The sequence below is a fragment of the Pangasianodon hypophthalmus genome, chromosome 16, assembly GCF_027358585.1.
Source record: "Pangasianodon hypophthalmus isolate fPanHyp1 chromosome 16, fPanHyp1.pri, whole genome shotgun sequence".
In the NCBI taxonomy this organism is placed as follows: domain Eukaryota; kingdom Metazoa; phylum Chordata; class Actinopteri; order Siluriformes; family Pangasiidae; genus Pangasianodon; species Pangasianodon hypophthalmus.
Window position 1 is genome coordinate 4,128,005 of NC_069725.1, and position 22,110 is coordinate 4,150,114.

The following is a 22,110-nucleotide window of genomic DNA, read 5'->3' on the forward strand; positions in this document are numbered from 1 at the left end:
GTGTTTAGTGTCACTGTGTCAGGCTTTAGCTGAGTACAGCGCTAATCTCATGCCATCTGTTAATTAGCCCGTGATTAGTTTGCTGCTGAAGTTGCTAACTCTTCTTCGTCCCAAGCTGCATGTTCTTTTATGTTTACTCCGTGACCCTTACTCGTAAAATTAACTCTAGTAAAGAATTCCCTGGCGTTTGGGATGCAGCCTTTTTTTTTTTTTTTTTTTTTTTGCTGATAATAAGAGTCGCATGCTCTTGTTAAACACTTCCTGTATTAGAGCCATGTTACTGACTGATAAACTGTCTCTCTGTTCAGTATGTGTTTTCTGCTGTAGCTTTTTTCCCGTGTTTTGCGGACTTACTGATGTGGCTCATGTACTGGTCATCTGCCTGGATCCGAAAGAAATCAAGTTTTTGAATTAAATTAATTTAATTATTATTAATAAAGTAAATATGTGACTGGTCTTAAAGCTTGTAGAGTTGTTTAGTATCTTGACATGACTGACATGACTCTGTGGTTTCTCACCCTGTATACAACACTGTAAGCTATAAAAATGGACAAAAGAACATCAGAGAGCTAAAATCCATTTTGGAGCAGATTCACTTTGTTTTCTCAGCACATAATTTGGTCTCAGGTAGGAGGTGTGGCTCGGATTTCCAAATTGATTTGTGTATTTAAGTTTGTTTACCTGCAGGTTAGGGGTGTTACAGTTGGAAATTTTCTCGCTGTTTGATATGATAACGTAGTATAAATAAATCACGATACTAATGCACCATTTATAAACATACAGGGAGGTGGTGAAAATTGAAAGAAATGTTTATTTCAAATTTTCAAGGAAACAAAAAGATGAAATCCCTTAATTGTAGCATATTTCTGTTAAGTAATGTTCTAGGAGGACCGCTGTAGAAATTATAACCAGTTCGCATAGGATAATGGAAGTCCATAGCCATGTATGCATGTTCATCATGTGAAAAATTCCAGGAGTACTACATACACTTCTTTTTAACACAGCATTCAACCTTTATTATAAGCGTTAGTTGTAGGGCTTGATCATTAGTAGGTCACATGACCGTAACAACATAACTTACCTCAATAACTTACCTAAAACCCACTGAAGCATTGTTTCTCTGACAATGTTCTCTATATATTATTGTTCTGTGTTTTTAACTGACATGACTAATTTAGAGGGGAGTAGAGATTCCAGAGATTCTTTGGTAATATTAATGCTTTATCGCCCTATAAACTTGACCTCTCAGTGTCAGTGCTTGGCCCCCTGCTGTCGCTGCCTGCAGTTTTAGGTTTGGTTATCACTATAAAAGAAGCGGCCGGACAGGCAGTAAGTCCCACAGCGCCGGTCGACCCAGTTCTCCCAAAAATAGGTGTGTGTGTGCACGCACTATTTGAGTGGCCAGAAAATAGCAGGAAACACTGCAACAAGGCACAATGTAGAACAGCTAGATGAAATGCACACACATGCACTGGAGTTAAAGGTATATTTGTTGAAAAATGAAATGTCCACAATGTCTCTTTTGCCCAAAATGTGCTCAAGATGTGTTCATTGTCTGGAGTATGTCTCTTTAGCAAAGGCGCTGGGGTGGATTTGTCACACCATATCCATACTATACCTGTGTACACGCTCTAACTAGAAAAATAGTGGATTTTACATGGATCATGAGTAATGCATTGAAATTCGCACTAAATAAATCATGTGTGAGCTAGCGTAGGGCATGCAGTAGGTACGGTGAGGAGTGACAGCCAATGAGAGTGCGAGAAGAAACCTTTAGGGGATGAGGAGGCTGGGATGAGTAGAACAACAGCAATCACAAGTCTTGAGAGACGACGAGTCAGATCTACACAGTTGAAAGAATCTGATCAGTAAAGTGCACGGTATTGACTGAAACTCAGCTAGCCTGCTAGTTAGGGGCTAATTAACGGTTAGCATATTAGACTCTGGAAACATGAAAGAAGATACAGGAACGCTGATGTTTGCAGTGCATCATGGGAAAATTTCTTGTAAGCTGCACCCTCCATTGGTCTGATTCCTCTGTGGGGATATTAGGGATTAGAGTTTCTTTCAGTGTGCACTTCTTAAGACACAGATACACACACACACACATACATACATAAGATTGGCTGTGTGCTTTCTCTATGTCAAGACATTTCAGGGAAACAGTAACTGAAACAGTTCATGCATAGCTCTCTCTCTCTCTCTCTCTCTCTCTCTCTATTTCTCTTTCACTCTGTCTTTCTCTCTTTCTCTATTTCTGTCTGTCTGTCTTACTCTTTATCTCTCTCTTTCTGTCTGTGTCTCTGCCCCCCCTTTCCCCTCGTTATCTCTCATTAACACAGCATCACTCTGAATGTGTCTCAATTGTGGCATGAAGGTTTAGTCGCCATGGCGATACCACTGCATGGGTCAACAAGGTTAGGGTATTAATGAAAGGAGGTAGATGATGTCATTACACCATTACACAAGTGTGTGTGTGAGAGTGTGAGAGAGAGGGAGAGAGAGAGAGATGGACTCCTTTTTTGTCTCTCTCCTTGTCTCATCTCATTTTTCATCTTTTTCTCTTTTACCCTAATACTTTTCCCTCCATCTTCTTCCCTTTCTCTGCACTTCCCTCTCTCTTATTCCTTTTCACTCCTGTCTTCATATATATTTTTTATCTTTCTTTGTCTTTATCTTTTCCTCTCTTTCTGTTTGTCTGACTTTCCTCTTTCTCTTTTCCTCTTTCTTCTTTTTTAAGCTAGGTCACTAGTGTTAACAGTTAATATTTATGAATAGAAGATGGAAATCCTTTAAGAAGTCATGCCAGGTTAACTCATTTAAGATAGCTAACTCTCGTTAGCATATAGGGTTATGAATATTGTGAATATAATTCTTTCAGAAATCCTATAAGATTAGCTCGTGTAAGTTAGCTATCTAAAGTTAGCAGTGAGCATTATGAACATTAATTAGTCTAACCTGTAAATCCTGTCAGGTTAGCTGAAGTAAGCTAGCTAACTAGCTTTAGCAGTGGAGATTATGAATATTATGAATAAAATCTGAAAATCCTCTCAGAAATCCCATCAGGTTAGTTGATGTAAGTTAAATATCTATAGTTAGCAGTGAGCATTATGAACATTAATGAATAAAACCTGAAAAATCCTGTCAGCTTAGCTGATGTAAGCTGGCTAACTAGCATTAGCAGTGCAAATTATGATCAGTTATGAATGTAACCTGAAAATCTTCACAGAAATCATGTCAGGTTAGCTCATGTGCACTAGCTATGTGGTGTTTGCAGTGAAGATTTTGAACACTTATGAATGTACCCTGAAACTCCTGTCAGGTTATCTGATGTAAGCCAAATAACTAGCTTTAGCAGTGAAGATTATGAACATTTATGAATATAACATGAAAATCCACTCAGAAATCCTGTCAGGTAAACTGATGTAAGATAGCTAACTAGCGTTAGCAATGAGGATCATGAACATTTATGAATATTACCTTATATTAGTTAGTTATCTGGAGTTAGCAGTGAGGATTATAAACATTACTGAATATATTCTCTCAGAAGTCCTGTCATATTAGCTCGTGTACTCTAGCTATGTAGCATTAACACTGAAAATGATAAACATTTATGAATATAAACTGAAAATCTTGTCAGGTCAGCTCATGTGAGCTGCCTGTGGAGTGTTAGCAGTGAAGATTTTGAACATTCATGAATGTAACCTGAAGATCCTATCAGTTTAGCTCATGTAAGCAAACTATCTAGAAGTAACAGTGGGAAATTTTGAACATGTATGTATAAACTGGAAATCCTCTCAGAAATCATGTCAGGGTAACTCTTGTCTAGAGTTAGCACTGAAGATTATGAATATTTAGGAATATAGCCTGAAAATCCTCTCAGAAATCCTGACAGGTTAGCTTATGTAAGCTAGCTAACTAATAAACTATGGTGTTTGTCTCTGCAGTATTTGGAGGGTTCCTAATGTGAACTGTGTGGACAGTAACGGATACACACCTCTCCACCACGCCGCGCTGAACGGACACAGGTGAGTCCGATATAGAGCAATGGGATGAGACAGGACAAAGGAGGCAGTTTATTATAAATACTATATGTAGTTTCATCTCTTTTGCTTAGCATGTCTTTTTAATTGTCTGTCTGTCTTTGTCTGTGTCTCTGTCTGTCTGTCTGTCAGTGAGGTGGTGGAGTTGTTGTTGAAGAACGATGCTGTCACTAACGTAGCGGATAATAAGGGCTGTTATCCGCTTCACCTGGCTGCATGGAAAGGAGATCAGCGCATCGTCCGTCTGCTCATCCACAAGGGGACGTCATATCCGAAACTCAATGAACAGGTTTGTTTTAATATGTCCTGTCTGATTGTCTCAGAAAAAACATTCCTGAGCATATGGGGAGGATTTAATTTTCCATCTTTGTCTCTCGGTCAATCTTTCTTTTTCTATTTCTCTGTCTGTCTCTCAAACTATCTGTATTTCAAACTCTGGCTACCCATCTGTCGTTCTTTCTGTCTGTCTCACTGTCAAACCATCAGTTTGTCTATAAATCCAAAGCCAGAAGAAACCATTCCTGAACAGATGGGGAGGATCTGACTTCCTGTCCTTCTCTCTGTCTATCTCTCATTACTTATATTTTTGTCTTTCAAACTATCTATCTGTGAATCCAAAGCCAGAAGAAGCCATTCCTGAGCAGAGGGATCTGATTTTCTTTTCTCTCTATCTTTCTCTCTATCACTCTCAAACCATGAGTCTGCCACTCTAAAGTCAGAATAAAACATGTCTGGCTCTGATTTTTAAAATCTATCTGTCTATATATTTATCAAACTGTCTGTCAGTCAAGATCTGTGACTGGCTAAGTGTCGTTCTGTCTGTTTCACTGTGTCTGTCTACAACAAACCATTCCTGAACAGATGGGGAGGATCTAATTTTTCTATCTGTCTATTTATCTTTCTGTTAAACTGTCTGTCTGTCTCTGTATTTATTCGTTTATGTCTGTCTTTTCTGTCTGCCTCACTTTAAACCAAGTGTCTGTCTGTCTGTGCTAACCCAGAACAACCCATTTTTGAGCAGACAGGGAGAAGATAATTATCTGTCTTTCTCTCTCATGTTTTTGTTTTTGTGAAACTCTTGATACCTGTCTGTCTGTCTGTTTTTCTGTCTGTCAAACTGTCAGTCTGTCTATAAATACAAAGCCAGAAGAAACCATTTCTGAACAGACAGAGGGGGGATCTGTCTCTGTACGTCTATGTCCGTCTGTCTCACTGTCTCTCTTAAATTGTCTATTTGTCTCACTCTCAAACCATTAGTCTGTCTGTCCCTCTAAAACCAGAATAAAACAGATGGATCTGTTGTCTGTCCACAACAAACCATTCCTGAAGAGATGGAGAGGATCTGAGTTTCTGACTGCTTTTCTGTTTGTCTATCTAACTGTCTCACTGTCTGTTTATCTGTTCATTTGTCTATCTTTCCATTTCCCAAACTCAGTGTCTTGTCAGTTTGTTCCAACCCAGAGCAAACCATTTTTGAGCAGAGGGGGCGAATATGATTATCTCTATGTCTGTCTATCCTTCTGTAAAACTCTTTTTCTGTCTGTCTGAAGCCAGAGCAGATTGTGAGGCTTTGATACCGCATCTGTCTGTCTGTCTGTCTGTTTGTCTGATTCTCTCTGTCTGTTGGCTCAGTCCAGTCCTCTGAGGAGCGTCCAATCCACTTGTATTTATTTTTCAGGAGGCATGTGTGCGCGTGTGTGTGCGCGTGTGTGTGCGCGTGTGTGTGCGCGTGTGCGTGCGCGTGTGCGTGTGCGCGTGCGTTCGCGTGTGTGGTGCTGTGATGTTAACAGCCTGAAGCTGAAAGTGTTGGAATGTGTTACGATTTTTGTTTTGTTGTGGCGGCTGTGCATCGCTAACTCACTGCCATTATTCATTTTTCCTTATTAATTATTATTTCTCCTCACTCATTTTTTTTTTTTTTAATTTAAAATGACTCAAAATGAAATGAAAGCATTAGAGTGAATTTGATAATAAGTTAAACAGCTAATCAAAAATGAATACTTGAATACCATTCATTTCATTTTTAGCCATTTCCTGCTTTGTAGTGTTTCTTTGCCTGGTTCATCATGCCATCGCAATGTTCATTAATCCTGTGTGTGTGTGTTTGTGTGTGTATGTGTGAGAGACGTTTGACTTTATCTCCATCCTGTTCTTTTGCTCCCCCAGACTCTAGACCACAGAGAATTCAAACGCTGTGGCCCGTTTGACCCCTATATTAATGCCAAGGTGTGTACCCAAGCTCTGCCTGACCTCTGAACCCTGACCTCTGACCTTTCTGCATGCTCTCTGTCTTAGTTGGCCTCACTTGGGTATGTGTGTCTGCTGCTTGAGTCTGATTCGCCATTTCTCAGTCATCCAGTGTAATGCCATTACAACACTCAAGTCTCTCTTTATATCTGTGACATCATGAAATTCATTAGGGCTAGTAAATTATTATTTTTTTTTTGGTATCTGGAAATGTGTTAAAAATGTTGTAAGAAGGTAGTCAGTGGTCTACTCCAACACTCCTTGTGTGATGGAATGTTCCAGTTTGTCACAGACTTATGGCCTCTTTGTTCACTCTGTCATTCAGAGTTGGAATTTTTTTGCTATTGGAAAAGTCCTGAATATTTTTTTTTGTTGTTGTTTGTTAGCCTCAGTGTGGGCTCTTTGCACTCAGGGCTATGACAGGGCTAATTCCTGTTTTGAAATTGTAAGGATCTCCTGTTCCTGGCAGCGCTGTTTACATTCATCAGTACTGTTTGAAGAAATGTAATGAGCACTGCTGTGTGCTCAGAGTGATCTTGGGAGACGATGGTTAGCAAACCTATGTCCTGACCATTTCTCAAAGGTCTGTAGCAGATACTTCACACCAGAGCGGCGAAAAGCACAGTGTCATTGCTCTTTGAATGGAACGGCTACAGTATTCAAACACCATGACCCAGTGTGTGAGAGAGAAGTGCACCAGATAATAACAAACACATAATAATAATAATAATAATAATAATATCCAGGGTTTCTTATTAGTAGTAGTAGTAATAAATTTACCTTTATATCACATGGGTTATCATGGTTAAAAAGACCCAGACTGGCGTGTTACATTGTCCTGGGTTGCAGACAGTGTTCCAGTTCATCCCAAAGGTGTTCAGTGGGATTGAGGTCAGGTCTCTGTGCAGGACACTCGAGTTCTTCCACTCTAAACTTGATAAACCATGTCTTCATGGAGCTCGCTTTGTGCACAGGGGCGTTGTCATGCTGGAACAGGTTTGGGCCTCTTAGTTCCAGTGAAGGGAAATTGTAATGCTACAGCATTTAGAAGCATTCTGTACAGTTGTGTGCTTCTGCAGCAGTTTGAGGAAGGCCCACATATGGCTGTGATGGTCAGGTGTCCACCTACTTTTGGCCGTATAGGGTAGTATCATGAGATTTCACCCCGTTCAACAGTAACAGCACAAACTACTTTGAACTAACACAAATACTGCGATTACGAGCGTAGTGAACGAAATGCAGGAAAACCCTGGAACACAGGAGCCGTCGTGGATAAAATGCAGAAGTGTTAAGTGTTAGTAGCCCATTATCATCACACACTATAGTACTTCACATTAATAAAAAGACATAATATACAGTTTAAAGGGCTAATATGCAGGACAGCAGCCCAAGAAATGACTCCAGTACCTCTGTTGTAAATCGTTTAAATGTCCACATTTGCAATATTGTGTCAAATGGAAGGTTAGCTCACCAAAAAATAGGCGAGTTTAAGTTTCTGAAAAGTCATGTGTGGGAATTCTGTGGAACAAACCATTGCAGACACACACACACACGCATTCACTGTTCATTTTTTTTTTTTTAGTTGAGTTAAACACGCATAGTGAAGATTTAATAATGAAATTAAGCAACATCGGTATTCAGACTGCACGACTTCGTAACTGTAGATTTAAGTGCTATTCCTGAGTTACGTGAGAGCTGTGATGAATCATATACAGAGGCATGTCTCAGTTACGTGAGATTCTGGCCCTGAACGTAAGGACATTTTTTATCCACAAATGTGTCATGCTGAAATTTATGTTGTGAGCTCTAAATACACTCAGAAAAAAGCTATGGAATGTAATTTGAGGTCAGTATTCAATAAATAAATATGACACTGTTGAAAAATTAACATTATTTTTATTTAAAGTCCAATATTTTTTAACAGCATGGACATCAGAAGAGCAACTGAATCAGAGACACTGCTCATCACGTGTACTGTTTTTTTAATGTATAAAGTTATAAATTAAACTAGCACAATCCATGCATTATTCATGCTTGAATCTGCTTGACTCTGCCTCCCCTTGTACATACACACACACACACACACACACACACACACACACACACACACACACACACTGGAAGGCAGGAAGCTTTTCCATGTTTCTGTCTGTGTGCATCATCATCAGAAAGTGTGTGTAATGTGGCTGAAGGAAAAGAGAGAGAGAGAGTGTGTGTGTGTGTGTGAGTGAGTGCTCTGCTTCTTAAAATGAGAGAGGTGGAGTGTATCCATGGTAACCGTGTCATAGCTGACATGATCAGATGGAGAGAGGCAGAAAAAAAGAGACAGATTATCAAGAAATAAAGAGACAGATATGATTGTGCCTTGTTTATTAGGATGGCCTTTGTGTGTGTGTGTGAGTGTGTGTGTGTGTGTGTGTGTGTGTGTGTGTGTGCGCGCACGAATGTCGTCTCCCTTTAGGCTCATAGTGATGACATAAATCACTGCCCCCTTTCTCCCAGAGAGCTCATGTTGATGATGTAAGAGGTCCATAGTAACATAGCAGAGGTCAGTTGTCAGTGTGTGAGAGCACTGAGACCCCCCCCCCCCCCCCTCCCCCCCCCCCCCAGACACACACACACACACACACACACACACACACACACCCCGGTACAGCAGACCTTGAAGCAGACCACAGAGAAAAAATCTTGGGTTCTTGTAGTGTAGGTGCTGAAAATCTTGCTACAAAGGTGTTCTTGACATACCATTTATTGGTCTGGCGCATTTTGATGACATCATACTCAAACAGTCTTGTTGGTTCTTGTTGGTTGATCGATATCATGGGAAACACGGTGTGTTTTCGGAAACACGAGACAGCATGTATCTCTTGTGCTGTGACATGCTGTGAAGTTCAACACACTCTCACACGCTTTCTCACATACACACTTCCACTCTGACACACACACACACACACACACACACACCCTCCCTCTCTCAGTAAATCAGATATTGTACATGTATGCAGCACACACACATATTACTGACACTTTTCTGAAACTAGCTCTGCATTGCTCTCTTTTACTCATGAAGATGAGATCAGAATGGGGTCAGAGGTCACTCCGAACAGAAGTCGTCATATGATGATAAGCCATGGGTTGATCTGTCATACTGTCTTACAGAAACTGACTTGGTTCATCTTGGAGTTACAGTAAATATAGATGAGAGGTGTGCCCCGTCCCGTCCCTTCCTGTCCCGTCGCCCCGTCTTTAACCGTTCCAGCATTCTGGGGATAGCCTCCAGATCCACCACGACCCTGTCAGTGTAAAGCGCTTACCGAGGATGAATATATGAAGATTAAGTGATTCAGTGTATCCAGTCACAGGGATATGATGTCATAATTTGTACAGTATAATGCAATGCAGTGATACTTTATCTTGTGGATCAGATGACAGAAAGTTGAGGGTTTTCTTTTTTTTTTTTTTTTTTTTTAAGAAAAGTACTAGGGACAGATGAGGGGATAAAATGACTCTGAAGTGTGAGAAGAAATGAACTGAAGTCAGTAGAGAATCTCATTATATGAGGGTGAGTCAAATGAAAACCTTAAATTACAAACAGATTTTTTTCTATAGGAATCTGGACACTGGAACACTTGCATTGAACAATTATGTAGAAACTTTTGTGACACCTATTTACAGTAAACAGTGCAAAATAAAAAAGGTTTTTATTTTACTCATAAATGACTCTGTGATTCAGTTAGAGCAGTGCCCTCTAGTCCTCGGGGTAATTACATGGACATGTAATTGTGTGTGCAGACAATTTCACGACATTCGCAGTGACACCGACTTTGGTGTGTTAGACATAATTGCTTCTCATTCATCATATTGTGTGACTCAGTGTGTGTGTGTGTGTGTGTGTGTGTGTGTGTGTGTGTGTGTGTGTGCGCTAGTCCCAGCTCCACACACACACCTGTGTAAGAGGCGTTTATTACCTGTTTCAGGTGTTTTGTGCTTGGAGAGAGAACAAAAACCTGGACAGAATGAGTTGGGGGAGATTGGGAAACACCGCAGCATTATTTTGCAACTGTATTATGATTATATTATGGTATCAAAACGTTGATACTCTTCATAAGTCATGTGTGTGCGGGTGTGGTTGTGATTCATTGCTGGGATTCTTTATCATGGGGGTGAGCTGGGTAAACAGCACTTTGGCCTACACTACTCACACAAGCACTGCCTGCTATGGGGTTTGTGTCACTTGATATGAATCAGGTATATGATTAATAAATTCAATTAATAAATTTTAAACTTGTAAGAGAGTCTGTTTTTTTTGCCTCTCCATCTCTGTCTTTTCAAATCAAATCAATTATGTGCAAGTTAATTTAACACAAGGCATTGATTTAACAACATTATTATTAATGATTACAAACTGTTTCGGTCTTTCTCCCTTCTCCTCTGCTGTCTGTCTCTCTTTCTTTCTTACTCTGCTACATGGGGTTTGAGAGGGTCTCTCTCTCTCTTTCTGGGTCATCTCTCATGGTGGTTTGATGGAATATGGTGATGTGGTGATGGGACAGAATGGACACTGTGGCATATAAGCTCGGGTCACATCCTCTGATACCTGTTCTGGGGTTGGTGCCTTTTTTAAGAACCGTCCCTGCTTTTCCATTAGCTTGAAAATATTACATTGTTGCGTGTGGGTGTACTAACAAATGGCATTAAAAAATAACAATCGTGGATGATTGTAACCAATTTATTTATATAATTCTAATGTCATTTTTGTTCAAGTGGTCTTGGTTATAAAATAACTCCGCCCCAAAGTCCTTGGACGCAATTTCACACCAGCAGCATTTTGATGCTTGAACTTGAACTAATTTTGGCTATATTGTGGTGGAAAAGTGTGAAAAGGTTCCCGATTAGGCACCAACTCTGGAACCAGCATTAACCAGTGAAGAAGGGCTTAAGGAAGATCAAAGAATAATACAAGAGAACCGAAGAATGTTAATTTTGTTTTTCTTACTCGTTCTTTAGTCTTGTTTTTATGTCCTCTCTCTCTCTCTCTCTCTCTCTCCCTTCATCCTTGTGTGTCTGTAGAACAACGATAATGAGACAGCTCTGCACTGTGCGGCGCAGTACGGACACTCTGACGTAGTGCGTGTGTTGTTAGAGGAACTGACCGACCCCACCATGAGGAACAACCGCTTTGAGACTCCGCTGGACCTCGCTGCACTCTACGGTCGCCTTGAGGTCGTCAAGCTGCTGCTGTGTGCTCACCCCAACCTGCTCAACACACCCACGCACTCACATGTTTATACACATACACCGCTCCACCTCGCCGCACGCAACGGGCACCTGCCTGTTGTAGAGGTGCTGCTCAGCGCTGGAATGGACATCAACTACCAGGTGAATTTGAATTAAGGTGGATTCGTATAGACACACATTATTCAAAAGACATGATTGGAGTCTGCTTAGTGTCTTTTTCACGCAACATGTTTAAACAGATTGCAGTTCCCACCCCCAGTACCACTGTAACCAACCAGACCACAGTTCCCACCCCCAGTACCACTGTAACCAATCAGGCCACAGTTCCCACCCCCAATACAACTGTAACCAATCAAGCCACAGTTCCCACCCCAATACCACTGCAACCATTCGGACAGCAGTTCCCACCCCAATACCACTGCAACCAGTCAGACCACAGTTCCCACCCCAATACCACTGCAACCAATCAGACCGCAGTTCCCACCCCAATACCACTGCAAACAGTCAGACCACAGTTCCCACCCCAATACCACTGCAACCAATCAGACCGCAGTTCCCACCCCAATACCACTGCAACCAGTCAGACCACAGTTCCCACCCCAATACCACTGCAACCAGTCAGACCACAGTTCCCACCCCAATACCACTGCAACCAATCAGACCGCAGTTCCCACCCCAATACCACTGCAAACAGTCAGACCACAGTTCCCACCCCAATACCACTGCAACCAGTCAGACCACAGTTCCCACCCCAATACCACTGCAACCAGTCAGACCACAGTTCCCACCCCAATACCACTGCAACCAATCAGACTACAGTTCCCACCCCAATACCACTGCAACCAGTCAGACCACAGTTCCCACCCCAATACCACTGAAACCAATCAGACCGCAGTTCCCACCCCAATACCACTGCAACCAATCAGACAGCAGTTCCCACCCCAATACCACTGAAACCAATCAGACCACAGTTCCCACCCCAATACCACTGAAACCAATCAGACCACAGTTCCCACCCCAATACCACTGCAACCAATCAGACCACAGTTTCCACCCCCAGTACCACTGTAACCAATCAGGCCACAGTTCCCACCCCCAATACAACTGTAACCAATCAAGCCACAGTTCCCACCCCAATACCACTGCAACCATTCGGACAGCAGTTCCCACCCCAATACCACTGCAACCAATCAGACCGCAGTTCCCACCCCAATACCACTGCAAACAGTCAGACCGCAGTTCCCACCCCAATACCACTGCAACCAGTCAGACCACAGTTCCCACCCCAATACCACTGCAACCAATCAGACCGCAGTTCCCACCCCAATACCACTGCAACCAGTCAGACCACAGTTCCCACCCCAATACCACTGCAACCAGTCAGACCACAGTTCCCACCCCAATACCACTGCAACCAGTCAGACCGCAGTTCCCACCCCAATACCACTGAAACCAATCAGACCGCAGTTCCCACCCCAATACCACTACAACCAATCAGACCGCAGTTCCCACCCCAATACCACTGCAACCAGTCAGGCCGCTGTTCCCACCCCAATACCACTGCAACCAGTCAGGCCGCTGTTCCCACCCCAATACCACTGCAACCAGTCAGACCGCAGGTCCCACCCCAATACCACTGCAACCAATCAGACCGCAGTTCCCACCCCAATACCACTGCAACCAGTCAGACCACAGTTCCCATCCCCAATACCACTGTAACCATTCAGACCGCAGTTCCCACCCCCAATACCACTGTAACCATTCAGACTGCTGTTTAGACCCCAATACCCCTGTAACCAATCAGACTGCAGTCCTCAACTTCAATACAGTTATAACCAGTCATAACACTGTTCCCACCCCCAGTATACCACTGTAACAAATCAGAGCATCATTCCCACCCCAATACCACTGTAACCAATCAGACTGCAGTCCTCAACCTCAGTACAGCTATATCCAGTCAGAACACTGTTCCCACCCACAATACCACTGTAACTACAAGCTACTATGGATCTTACTTCAGAGTCCACTGCTTCCCAGCAGTATCATTTAACAATATTTACAGCTCCAGATGGCAGATTTTCAGGTCTAACCTGTTAAGAGTTATTTTTGTAAGCTATGCTAACTGATATGAAATGAATGTCGAAAGAAGGATGTCGAGCACCTCCCTGGCGGGTCTGGAATGTTCTATCTCGTTGTCTCTCTGCAACCCCTGTGGTGTCTCATTAACATGTCTTTATGCTCCACATACTCAGGCTGCTGCTGTGTTTCTGTCCTGGTTACACTCAACTCATTTGTGTGTGTGTGTGTGTGTGTGTGTTTGTGTGTGTGTAAAGACGGAGAAAGGCAGTGCCCTTCATGAAGCTGCTCTTTTTGGGAAGACAGAGGTGGTACAGAAGCTGCTCAGTGCAGGTAAAAAAGAAAAAAAAAACACTTTACCATATTCATCAAAAAGTGACAGCCAATCACACGCAGTTATAGAGAGATGTGAACACATCGTTATTTATTCCAAACACATCGTATTATCTCTTCATCACACCACAGTCTTCGCTACTCCTGTACTGCTGTTTTAGCCAAATGTTTAACATACCCACTTTTTTCCCTGTTACCTTGGCAACCAATCACTGTGTGGCTCCGCCCTCAAACAGCACTCTATTGCCCTGAATAACAACACCTTAGGGTGCTGTAGCTGGCGAGAGAGTGACAAGTGGCTTACATATTTTCTCTAATAATAGACAACATTTAGATTCCAGATTCAGAAGGTTATAAAGCTTTCACAGTGCAGATTAAAATAAAATAAACTACAAATAGAACAAAAAAAAAAGAGTACAGCAGACTTAACAGCCCCGAAGAAGAATAATGCGAAGTCCAGGATTATTGATCTGCTGCTCAAACAATGTTTTTAATCTCTATCCAATTATGATTATAATTAACATTAGTGGTAAAGTGTTAGATTTAACACTTTGTTTTTCTGTCAAAATTTCCTGCCTTTTTCACCATTTTCTGTGAACCTAAAGCATTCGTTATTTACCTTGACAGAAAGCGTGGTCGCTGTGACGTGCAAAACATTACAAGTGTGATATACGGGAAAGAGGGGACGGGGCTTCTAGAGAGTTTCAGTTAATATCGGAGAGATATTAAAAAACACGTACGCAAATGTCAAAAGGCTCTGCCATCGAATCTGCTATTTTAATTCTGAAAGAAGACAGCACCTTTATCGTGTTTTGGGCCTTGGTTCAGCGTACTCCGATGGTTAAACATGGAGCTCCTACACAAAATACATAAAGGTTCGCAGGTCTGATACAGTCATTTAAATGTTTTTATTTTTATGCCTCCATCACTAGACACAGCATGATGTTTTTTGGGTTGTGCATGCGTCGAGGTTTCCGGAACCTTCTCACTTAGGAATCGACAACTCTCCTGCACAATAAAATGCTTTTATTTATTTATTTTTTCCATTTATTCCAATCTATTAGAACATAGAACCTACTTACTGGTGATTCTGGAGCATTCCCGCTAAGCTTTGTAGAAATTAGAACCTTTGCAGTGAGAATTGTAGAACCTTGAAGCTGATGGATGAACGTCTGGTCCTGATGCAACTCTCACCTGTCTCAGGTATTGACGTGAACATTGTGGACAATAAGAACCGCACAGCTCTGGACATTGTGAAGGAAATGCCGTCTCAGAAAAGCCGTCAGATTGCTGCTCTCATCCAGGGTGAGTGTGTGTGTGTGTGTGTGTATGACCATAATAATTGGTTCTATTTAAATTTGCTGAATATTTTAATGGCTTTAGCAGCTTGATCCATGGCTGAATATCTAACTGGCTGTGTTCCAAATGTCAACACCAAGTGTTTACTTAAATTATTAGATATTTTGTTGTTCTCCTCCTTTATCTTAATTTTATTATTATGTTTTTATTTTGTGTGTGTGTATGTGTGTGTGTGTGTGTGTGTGTGTGTGTGTGTGTGTGTGTGTGTGTGTGTGTGTGTAGCTCATATGAGTGGCCAGCCTCCTGACCTCCCACCTCCTCCAGCGCCACCTCCCCAGGAGAACCTAAAAAGGGTTCAAGGTCAGGGGTCAAAATCGGCGTCTTATACCTTTACTAGTGTTTATACATAAAAATAGCGCTGTTACTGATGTATGCTGAGTGGAATTGTGTATGTGTCTGTAGATGCATGTATAGATGTGTGTGAGGAGAGCCCGTATGAAGCGCTGTTTGAAGCCTCCTCATGTCACTCGTTGGACAGTTTGGCCAGCGGGAAATCGTCAGACCGAGACTCAGGAAGACCAGAGAGTGAAGCGGGCAGGGTAAGACACACACGCACACACTTGTGGCCAGACCATAAGGCCCTAGAGACATGTCTTGTTAACAGTATATAAAAATATAATGATTAAAATGTTGCTCGTATTATGGTACCACAGGCCTTTTCATTAATATTTTTTGTAAGTTTGCATAGTTGAAATTAGGCAATGGGTTGATTTTGAGATCCCTGTGAGTAAAATGAATATGTTTATTAAAGAACAAAAGTCGTATTTGGTTCAAATCTAGCAATGTGTCAAGTGTGCAGGTTGTGCAGTTCCAGGCTCATCCACTAGATGGAGTCATAATCACACAACTCTAAAGAACATTTTGCATTCACACAGACAGGTACATAAACACATGGATAGATAAATGCAGAGAGCTAAGTGGATTAATAGATTAATAAATATATAGACTGTTCGACAGTTAGATGCATATTTCTATTCAGACAGGGTTAAATTTACATGGGGTGCTGGGATAATTTCCTGTATTACATGTACTCCTCTGTGATGATGTCAGTGGAACGTGATCAAATGACCACGTCACGCAAACATCCGGGTTCGTAGAAAATACAGCCCGCTAGAAACTCACTCCTCCTGTGGTCATTTTATTGCTGTCTGGATGCAAGAGATTTAACACTAAGGACACGTGTAACAAAATTTATTACAGACGTCCCCCTGATAAAGTAATCCAATCCGAATGGATAGACAACAGACAGGTAGATAGACTGTATAAACACAGCCGTGTAAATACACAGACACACTGAGGGATTACTATTATCCCATTTATTTCAACAAGGGCATTTTAAAAAAGCCATCATAAAAAACTTTGTTTGTTGGGAAACTCCTTGAAATATGGAAGTTCTGCCTCTAGCTCCTGTTGGTTAATGCATGGTTATGACAGTACGTTCTGTGAAATCTCCAGTGAACGTTAAACAGACAATGGTGTGTAATGATGTGTTGGTCTCTTTTTCTCTCATCTTGTTGTGTGTTTTTGAGGAAATAGAAGTGGCCTAATGAACCAGGCTACAGAGTTTCAGGAACTGCAGTAAATTAGAGCAGAAGCCACTCATGAGTTTAACGTACTACACATGTAGGGAATGTTATCCTTGATATACAATTAATTAAAAGTGTGTGTCTGTGTGTGTCTGTGTGTGTCTGTGTGTGTCTGTGTGTGTCTGTGTGTTACAGTCGTTTGTGAAAGACCGTCCTCCACCTCCGTCCCACTCTGGAGGAGCAGCGCACGAGGAAGAGCTCAGTTCCGAGGTAAACAATAACAGGTTTCTTAACGTCCTCATTAAATCGTGCCAGCCAATCACACGCAGTCATGGACAGACTTTCAGCTCAAAGAATGGATAGAATGATGTGGGATGAACTGATATAAGAAGAAGCAGGTAGACAGATAGACAGACTGAAGGAATGGATGGATATGTAAATGGATCGAGAGACAAACTGTGACTGCCAACTGTTATTTTTATTTTATAATCGATTAATCCATTAACTGAAATATGAGGATTGCTTTAATTTAATATCAACTAGAAACATCACCGGTTTAACAAAGCTGATCAACGGACGTTTGAAGATTCATCTTAATTCCATTTATTGAGACTTCTCTTCAGATCTCAGCTTTATGCAAATGAGTTTTCTGCTATATTGTGTGACTGTAGATATCATACGAGCAGGAAGACTTTTCATTCACTTATAAATATTATATGCTTGATTTTATTGTTGTGTTATTAATAACCAGACATTATTACAAAATGTACATCACGTGGAGCTCGTTCTTGGTCACGCTAGCTAGCGAGCGGTGGCGAGCTTTTGTGAGGTTTAGTGAGTTGAGCTGGTGGAGGTATCGGTGATGTACGGTGTGTTGAAGTAAAGCAGACTCGACAGCGTTTGTGTTAATGTAAACACCGTGTCAGATTGTTTACTTCGCTAAAGGCATGATCAGTAGAGGTCCATGTTGTTTACTTGATAGCCACACCCATCAACATGTCAGACACGCCCACTAGCAGATGGAAGTCGTGCTTTAGTTTGTTAATCTGCCTGTTGGAGGCGCAGTGTGTCTAACACTCTCTCTGTCTGTCTCTCTCTCTCTCTCTCTGTTTGTGTCTCTCTTACTTTCTCTCTCACTCTCTCTCTCTGTCTCTCTCGTTTGTGTGTCTCTTACTCTCTCTCTCTCTCTCTCTCTCTCTCTCTGTTTGTGTCTCTCTTACTTTCTCTTTCTCACTCTCTCTCTCTCTCTGTTTGTGTCTCTCTTACTTTCTCTTTCTCACTCTCTCTCTTTGTCTCACTCTCTTTCTTTCTTTGTGTGTGTGTCTCTTACTCTTTCTCTCACTCTCTCTGTTTGTGTCTCTTTCTCTATCTCTGTGTATCTCTCTCTCTCTTTATATGTTTGAATGTGTCTCTCTCTCTTGCTTCCTTTATTTCTCTGTCTCTTACTCTCTCTCTCTTTGTGTGTGTGTTTGTGTGTGTCTGTGTCTCTTTCATTCTGTGTGTGTGTCACACACACTCTCTCTCTCTCTCTCTCTCTCTCTCACACACTCTCTTTCTTTGTGTGGGTGTCTGTGTGGGTCTCTCTCTCACTCACTCTCACTCTGTGTGTGTGTCTCTTACTCTCACTCTTTGTGTGTATGTGTCTCTGTGTCTCTCACTCTGTGTGTGTGTGTGTGTGTGTGTGTGTGTGTGTGTGTGTGTGTGTGTGTATGTCTACCCCCCCCTCCCCCTCCCTCTGTAGGCGGTCTACACCAGCAGTAGTTTGGATGAGAGAGTGGAAGAAGATGAGGATCATACGTATGAAACACTGCACACAGCACGGACCAAACACCCCTCTGACACACAAACGGGTAAAACACACACACACGCACACACCCTGCCTGAACTGTGACTCTCTCTGTGCTTTGGCTTCACTGATCTACTCCACACTCTGGTTATGTTCAGTCCATCCATACTTTCTTTCTTACTCCTTCCTTTTTTTCCCTTCGTTTATTTCTTTCATCCAGTCAGAGTTTCTCTCTGTGGGATTGTTTGCACTGTGTTTGTTTTTCACTCCTAGATTTTGATGTTTGTGCACGTTGTTATTTTTTCCTCCGTAGATAAGGATTCTTCTGCCAAGTCTTCCAACAACTTCTTACCTCAGGTAACACCTGTCTGTGTGTGTGTGTGTGTGTGTGTGTGTGTTCAGTGAGGTTCAGTTTGGAGTTAAAGTAAGGATTGGGGGTTAGGGGGTAGGTGTAGGGTTTGGGGGTTGGGTGTAGGGGTTAGGGCTAGGGTGTAAGGGTTTAGGGGTAGGGTTTAGGGGTTAAGGTTAGTGGTAGGTGCAGGCAGCATTATTTAGCTCTTTTAATGGAATGGAATGGAAATGTGCTACAGTTATATAATTTTAGTTTGTGTGTGTGTGTTTGTGTGTGTAATCACTCCTTGTCTTTATGTTAAAGCAGCGGAAGACCACCACACCTGGTGACGTTCGACCTCCAGGCTCAAACACACACACACTCCAGCCTCCTGGCAGCACTCTCCCATCTGGAGGTAAGTGTGCGTGTTGTGTGTGTGCGTCCGTGTATGTCATGTGTGCATGCACCCATGCGTGTGTTTGTGCGTGTGTGTCGGCTGAGTGGCTGACCACTGACTGCACAACTTCATATGCTTTTAAACGCACACACACAAACGTGACGGTGAACAATAATCACAATAATCAGAGTCTTTTACACACTCTTTACAGCAATAACAGTGTGTGTGTCTGTGTGTGTGAGAGAGAGAGTAGGTGTGTCCTCTTTATCTGAATGGTTCAATCTCAGAGGACACATTAGTATACCCTTCCACCTCCTCCTGTCACAAAACTAACAACTGTATTCACACACAAACACACACACAAACACACACACTTCATGACCCCTCTAACCCAAATGCCTGGCAGGCTGCACATGCCGTATCAGCTGTAATAGCACTCTGCAGCTGCCACACACACACACACAGCAGGGTGTAAACCGAATGCAAATGTCTGAGCAGTGTGTTAGAGTGCGACCTCGCCATTTTCCAGACTGAGACTAAAGGAAACAGGAGTGTGTGTTTACAGGTGTGTATTACATGCATACGTATATAGTTATATTCATGTATTTATTATTTTTTTAATTTAATTATAAATAAAGTTATTTCTCCATGTTTTCGTCTGTGTCGTTAACCGCATACTTCACTACTTCAATGGTAGCCTGCCTTTTGTAACGATGGGAGGCTCCGGTGCTGGGTGCACTATGTAGTATTTAGTATGTGGTTTGAGACACAGCCATATGTTAGCAAATAAACTTTGCTGTAGATTTGCTAGCTTACACCACCTGCAGTACTTTTTTAAGGCTACTATCTGATATGTGGTTTGGGACACATCCTGTGATTATCTGCTTTCTTGAAATCTATGTGTTTATAACATGCTGTCACGTGCACTATTTTTCCAAAACTGCACGCTATTGACTACTTGGGGAACTCAACTATAAACTGTGTGTTTATTTAGGTTTCTGCGTCTAGTCTCATTTTCCTGTAAATTATTTAGGTTGTGTGTGTACTGGTTTCCCAGAAATCTGTTTGTCTAGGCTAAAAGTGGTAGCTAATGTAATATAATAATGAAATGTAACAATGTATGCATTCTAATGTTGGCTAGTTACAGTGCATTAATAGATTATAATACATTAATATGCTAATGTAGCACGTCATCCATGCTTGCTAATTAATCCCCCGAATTAATCGTATGAAGCATACCCTACATATCTATGTCAATGCAAATGACAACACATGTCCAAATGTTCTTGCGTTACTGTGGGGATAACAGCACTTAGTACTCAAGAGGGCGGTAAAGAGTCTTTAAAACGCTTTGAAGCGTTTCCAGTAACATTACCGAGTCGTGAATGTTGAACTCAGCAGTACAGTGCTTTATAAAATCAATGGCCCATCCAGGTATTTCTAGAATAGCAGGATAGCCGCTGACAGCATCGCTACAGACATCCGTCCACCTTTTCTTGGCTCAGACAAATCTGTCACAAAGCTGTTTTTCCGTTGTCTCGTGACCTTTTTTTTTTTTTTTTTGGTCAGAACTAACAAAACACTCAGTTTCTCACCAGGCATTTTCAGTTGCTGTTGGATTGGATTGCTGTTGGAGCGCAGAGCCAATGACATATCGCAATGTCCGATGTTAAAGCACTATACGAATAAAATAAATTGAATTGAATATACAGTATGTTTGTATGAAAGAAACAGCTCTGCTATAGATTCGTTAAACTGGTGCGCTGGTATGACAGGAGGAGAAACTAGCCTCTGCCCTGAGTTGACTAGAGCGCTCTTTACCGCAGCGCTCAGAACGCAGCGTGCGCTTGCGTCGTGTTATAAATTTTGCCATGACACATTTCTGAAAGCAGCAACATGTGAAATCTACCTTGCGTGGCTGGAAGTATGTAGGACCTGCTACATACGCTACGTGAGTATGCAGACACGACCGCAAGCGCGCGAGTTGACACGAGTCTTTTGCTTACGCATGTTCTGGAGCCCTGCCAGAGTCGTAAACAGCTAATCCGCAAGAGGGCAGCGGGACAGAGATTTAAAATGGCTACTGATGAGGAATGTTTCATTTAGTGTATGCTCACTCGCCACAGGAAGACAACAAAGAGACGTTTAGACATATTTCCATTTCTTTTTTGGGGCGGAGTTACGCTTGAGCTCAGTTAGTGAAACTTTCAGCCTTGGAAACTTGCTAGCTAGATAACTAGCTGATGTTAGTGATGAACAAAGATTGCTGTGGTAATGTTAAATATATTTTTGACAGATTTTGGCTGCTGTTAAACAAATCAGTCAGAAAATCAAGACTCTGATGCTGAACTCCAACATCAAGACACACAAGCTGTGATAGTTTACTATCAGTTGGCTAGCTGATGTGTTAAATTAGCGAAAGTTAGTGATCTTAGGATGTTAGCGATAGCAGAAGCACATGGAGGTATTTCTATTTTCTAACAGATGTTCAGTAGACTTTAGGATTGAAAAAACATTAAATAATTATTATTTGACAGATTATTTCAACTAGTTAAAATTACGTGTTCAGGAGTGAGTTGAGCATTTTATATGATAAATATCAGCTGCCAGCTAATGATGTCATAATGGCATTACACAAGCCAGCCAATCAGAGGTGGAAGAGCATACTAGTCGTGTGTTGTTTATTATTATTACATCAGACGGGTGTGCAGAGTTTATTGAGCAGCTGAACTCCAAATAAAACCCTGAATAATGACATAAGCATGGTGTGTGTG

The 22,110-nt window shown here is 41.8% G+C and overlaps 1 protein-coding gene across 8 annotated transcripts in view; it reads left to right on the plus strand.

The window, feature by feature from the left end:
• LOC113545596 (ankyrin repeat and SAM domain-containing protein 1A) overlaps positions 1–22,110 on the plus strand; it is a 54,536-nt gene that overhangs the window by 14,160 nt on the left and 18,266 nt on the right. For 5 of the 8 annotated variants that reach the window (XM_053240458.1, XM_053240457.1, XM_026945008.3 and 2 more), the window contains exons 2-13: positions 3,948–4,028; positions 4,176–4,332; positions 6,210–6,269; positions 11,361–11,669; positions 13,862–13,937; positions 15,141–15,242; positions 15,519–15,596; positions 15,699–15,835; positions 17,018–17,092; positions 18,564–18,672; positions 18,922–18,965; positions 19,264–19,354. In XM_053240458.1, the coding sequence (XP_053096433.1) occupies positions 3,948–4,028; positions 4,176–4,332; positions 6,210–6,269; positions 11,361–11,669; positions 13,862–13,937; positions 15,141–15,242; positions 15,519–15,596; positions 15,699–15,835; positions 17,018–17,092; positions 18,564–18,672; positions 18,922–18,965; positions 19,264–19,354 (1,319 nt within the window). The remainder of the gene's footprint in view (positions 1–3,947; positions 4,029–4,175; positions 4,333–6,209; positions 6,270–11,360; positions 11,670–13,861; positions 13,938–15,140; positions 15,243–15,518; positions 15,597–15,698; positions 15,836–17,017; positions 17,093–18,563; positions 18,673–18,921; positions 18,966–19,263; positions 19,355–22,110) is intronic. The other 3 variants (XM_026945009.3, XM_026945010.3, XM_053240456.1) reach the window with 2 other exon arrangements.